The sequence below is a fragment of the Hyposmocoma kahamanoa genome, unplaced genomic scaffold (genome assembly GCF_003589595.1).
Source record: "Hyposmocoma kahamanoa isolate Upper Pololo Valley unplaced genomic scaffold, ASM358959v1 100344, whole genome shotgun sequence".
NCBI lineage: Eukaryota > Metazoa > Arthropoda > Insecta > Lepidoptera > Cosmopterigidae > Hyposmocoma > Hyposmocoma kahamanoa.
The window spans coordinates 9,146-13,382 of NW_020653307.1; the positions used below are offsets into that span (position 1 = coordinate 9,146).

General features: G+C 41.6%; 1 protein-coding gene across 1 annotated transcript; it reads right to left on the reverse strand.

Annotated features, from left to right (window-relative positions):
* Positions 1 to 992: 992 nt before the first annotated feature.
* Positions 993 to 2,195, reverse strand: LOC113229960. The gene has a single exon (XM_026463659.1). It carries the CDS (start codon positions 1,968 to 1,970, stop codon positions 993 to 995), a length of 978 nt encoding a protein of 325 aa, XP_026319444.1. The 5' UTR covers positions 1,971 to 2,195.
* Positions 2,196 to 4,237: the final 2,042 nt, after the last annotated feature.

Below are 4,237 nucleotides of genomic sequence, written 5' to 3' on the forward strand. Positions count from 1 at the left end.
ATAGAATACGCTAAGAGAAGCTATATCTCTGCGAAGCTGTAACGACTCCGCATGCTCAGTTACATGAGGATCGTTGACAACACGGAAGGCGTAGCGCTGCAGTCCATCTAGGGCATCGAGCAAGTACTTGGCAGAGCCGTCCCAAAAAGAATTCTCCTAACACTCCTTTCTGACAATCCCAGGGCAGCTGCATGTTTAACCGCTGAACGCTTTGGAGACTGTTGGATGGATGTTCTCACTCGCGCCACATTCTCCGGTGTTATTGCAGTACGAGGTCGGCCAGGTGGTTTCCTTTTTAGTGCTGACCCTGTTTCTCTAAAGTTTGACACCCACAGTCTAATCGTTTTCGCATCAGGAACACTATCACGTCGGCCAAGTTCGAATCGAATCCGAAACGCGCGTTGAGTAGAAATCACAGAACCGCCATTTTGAATAAACTCCTCCACAACAAACGCGCGATGCTCACCGAGCCAAGCCATGACGCACACTAAAATGGCACGTACTCCGCTACGAAACAATACCCCCCAACATCTCTACTCCCATTACAACTCACGCGGTGGCTTGCTCAAACCGGGGAGGTTTTTTTGCCGGACCCTGTATCTTCCTCACTCTCACTTTCTGAACTCGCCGAACTGTCTTCCCCTAGTGATATTAAAAGTTGTGTGATGTTGTCATCTGCTAGATGATCCTTTTCCCAGTATTCTCGCTGTAGTCTCTCCACGTGATTCACTTCTTTTTTCCAGTCAGCTGGCGTAATTGACTTAATCGCATCTTTTGTAAGTTGTTCTATGTTCTTTTCCGATTGGTCAATGTTTTTATCTGCCACCCTTTGCTTTACCAAGTTCCATATATATTCGATAGGGTTTAGGTCACAATGGTAAGGTGGCAGACGCACAACTTCTTGGCCATGCACTCGCATCAAATCGTCGACGACATATTTTTTCGGCGGCTTTGTTCTCAGTATAATGGAATACAATTCCCTCTTTGTCATTTTATGGAATATTGTGTTCACGTAGCCAATTTTGCATGTCTGCTTTAAGAGCAGCACTAGTGGGCGCTTTCACCGACTGCGTCGAATGGTAGGGTGCATTGTCTATGACAACTAAACCGTTCGGCGGTAAATTTGGTATAAGCTTTTCACGGAGCCATTTTAAAAAATTGTTTGTGTCCATCTCGTTATGATAATCGCCGATTTTACTTTTACATTTATAAAGTAATTCTGCACCTTCAATAAATCCATTTTCTCCTCCAGCGTGTACAAGAATCCAACGTTGACCCGGATTTAAATTTTTCTTCACACTGCTGTCGGTATTATTTTGCCAGCATTTACTGACCGTATAGTGGGAATGGATCCACGTCTCGTCCAGGTAGGTAACCGGTTTTTTATCAGCGCCAAGGTCATTATTCTCTTTCATACGGCGTAGGTAGCGAGCCCTCCATGCGGCGATGTCCGGCTTTTGTGTCAATACACAGCGGATATTTTTACACTTTTTGAACTTGTAGCCCAATTTGTTAATTAAAATATTTCTTAGATATGTTCTCCCGCCTTGAAAATTTAGGTCTCTCTTAACTGCTGCCAGAATTTTCTTCAAAGTTGAGAGTTCTTTTTTTACAGCATAAAAACTGTTGATGATATTTCGTATTGCGCAAATGTCAAAATCATCTACTTCGATGCGTTTTTTGTACTGTTTACGCTTCTTACCCGGTGTCGATAATTTTGGTTCTCGGTGGGTTTCTAAATTATTACTAGTACTTGGAGTCGGACTAGCGCCCGGCGAAGTAGGTGGTTGTACTCTGGCTTCATTTTTAATTTTCATTAGAGTCCTCTTTGATATCCCAGTTGCAGCACAGGTTCGTTTCACCACTTGGTCTACAGGTATGGTGTACTGTTTGTTTGCTTTCTCCGATTCAAAAAACTTGAGCACTTTCAAGATTAAATTTCTTGATTCGCTGTGTATTGTTTTTCCCATGACTTCAGTTTAACAGCTACAACAATTTTAATAACAACCAAACCAGTCCAAACTTAACAGTAAACAGTCTAAACTTAACAATAAACATTAAAAAACAAAACAACAATAAAGCGAAAATATCAAAATTATCGTGACGTGTAGCGGCAACGAAGATGCTAACCGTACTGTCGCACCGGGGAGTGCGCGGAGAGGTGACAGGGGAAGCGGGAGAGGCGCCACATTCCAGCGAGGTGCACAGATATTGTGACCGGGTTGTACGTGCTGTACAGTTGTATTAAGCGAATGGACTCCTCCTGAATGCCCATGATATCAAAATTACAGAAGACAAATACGGCAAGAGACAAAACTTGAAGTAGCTTCGCGCGCGAGCAAAAAAACATAACCGTCCCCACCTAATGCACAGCGCTCACTGAGGCACCTTTGAGCGCGTCAAGTTTACCGACAACAGATGACTCGGGGCCGAGCCGTGCTCGGTCGAGCAAACGCGCGCCCGAGGCAGGCCGAGGCACGTCCACACCAGCCGAGGCATTTGGCTCGCGAGGCTGCCGCGCGAGCCTGTGCGCTAGGTGGGTACGCGGCTATTGTTATCCCTTCCGTACGTAAATATTACGCGACCAAATTAGGTTGGTTTGGGTGCAGTTCATATTGGAATGATAATGATGTCTTTTTGAATTAGCATGATTTTTTTGTTGTGTGAAGTGGGTGATCGACGTACGAGCCTATACCGCGGTTTTAAAGAACGACGGTTTTACTCGCAGCTCATTGGTGCTGATAGACTAGCGAGCAACAAGTCGTGTCTGAGCGATAACTGAGTTAACATGTCTTGTTCGGAGTCTGAAGCTTTGTGTTATCTCGCTATAGCATACCACGAAATCATGAAAAAAAAACGAAAACGCCCTAGTTTGGGTTAAAAGTTGGATAGAAAAGAGGCAAGAATTGTCGCATACCCATTTAATTCAAGAATTGTTGGCAGAACCACTGGATTACAGAAATTATCTGAGAATGTCTGAGGAATCATACAACGAATTGTTGTCTTTAGTGACACCTATAATACGAAAACAAAACACTATAATGCGAGAGGCTATTTCTCCTCATGAACGTTTAAGTGCTACAATTAGATACCTGGCAGAAGGTAAAACCCAAAGCAGTTTGCAGTATTCTACTTTGATATCCAGGCAAACATTGGGAAGAATTATTCCAGAGACATGCAGAGCTATTTACAGTGCATTAAAAAACGAATATATGAAGGTAAGATATTTATTTGTGCTTATTATTTTTTCAGTAGGTAAATCAGCATAGTACAAAAATATTTTAAAGATTTTAGTACCAAGTTAATACTTATCATCAACAACGAACTTAAGTTGAAAAATTAGAAACATAATACGCCAAACTATTCGAGTCTTCTGGGTTAAACTGTTGATCATCTGTGGCTGTCAGAACTTGAAATTGTGCTTAAGTTGTGGCTATGGATGTAAAATTTTTTGGCGCAGGCGTATTAATCTGTTGATCATCTGTTGCTGTCAGAACATGATATTGTGGTCGTGTTGTAGCTGTGGATGTAAAAATGGATGATCTGGTACTGGTATTTACTGGAGCAGGAGCAGGCTTACATAATGGTTGATTGTTAAAATTATAATTAGTGTTCGTATGTAAATTGTCAGATCACATTAATTACTGAATTAATAGAAAGCTGTTCTATTTGTCCATTAAAAATCACATCATTGATGAGTTTCTCAGCAAAAATTTTTTGTTCAGTAGTCATTGTCCTTAGTTTACTAGCAACGTTTCTGCCAAAAATATCAAAGTCATCCTCTTGTTGGCTGAGTCGTTGTGTAATTAAACGAAACATCTGATTGGAAGTGTCGTCTTTTCGTTTTCGTGAAAATGATGGAAGTTCAGGTGTAGTAGATGGCGATGGAGTTTGAGATGGCAGTTGAGGCACAGAATTAACCGATGGGGGTGGACTGGATATCTGCAATCAAACAAATAATATTAGTTATTTTTCTTTTTCTTGTTTCAGTTTCCTGATAATATAGAAGAGATGAAAATGACAGCTGAACAATTTAAAAACAAGTGGCAGTTCCCTAATTGTCTTGGTGCAGTAGATGGCAAACATGTCAAAATAATTCCACCTCCTGGCGCAGGATCTCATTTTTTTAATTACAAAGGCTTTCATAGTATTGTTCTTATGGCAGTTGTCAATGCTGAATACCAATTTATATATGTTGATGTAGGCACGAACGGCCGCATTTCTGATGGAGGAGTTT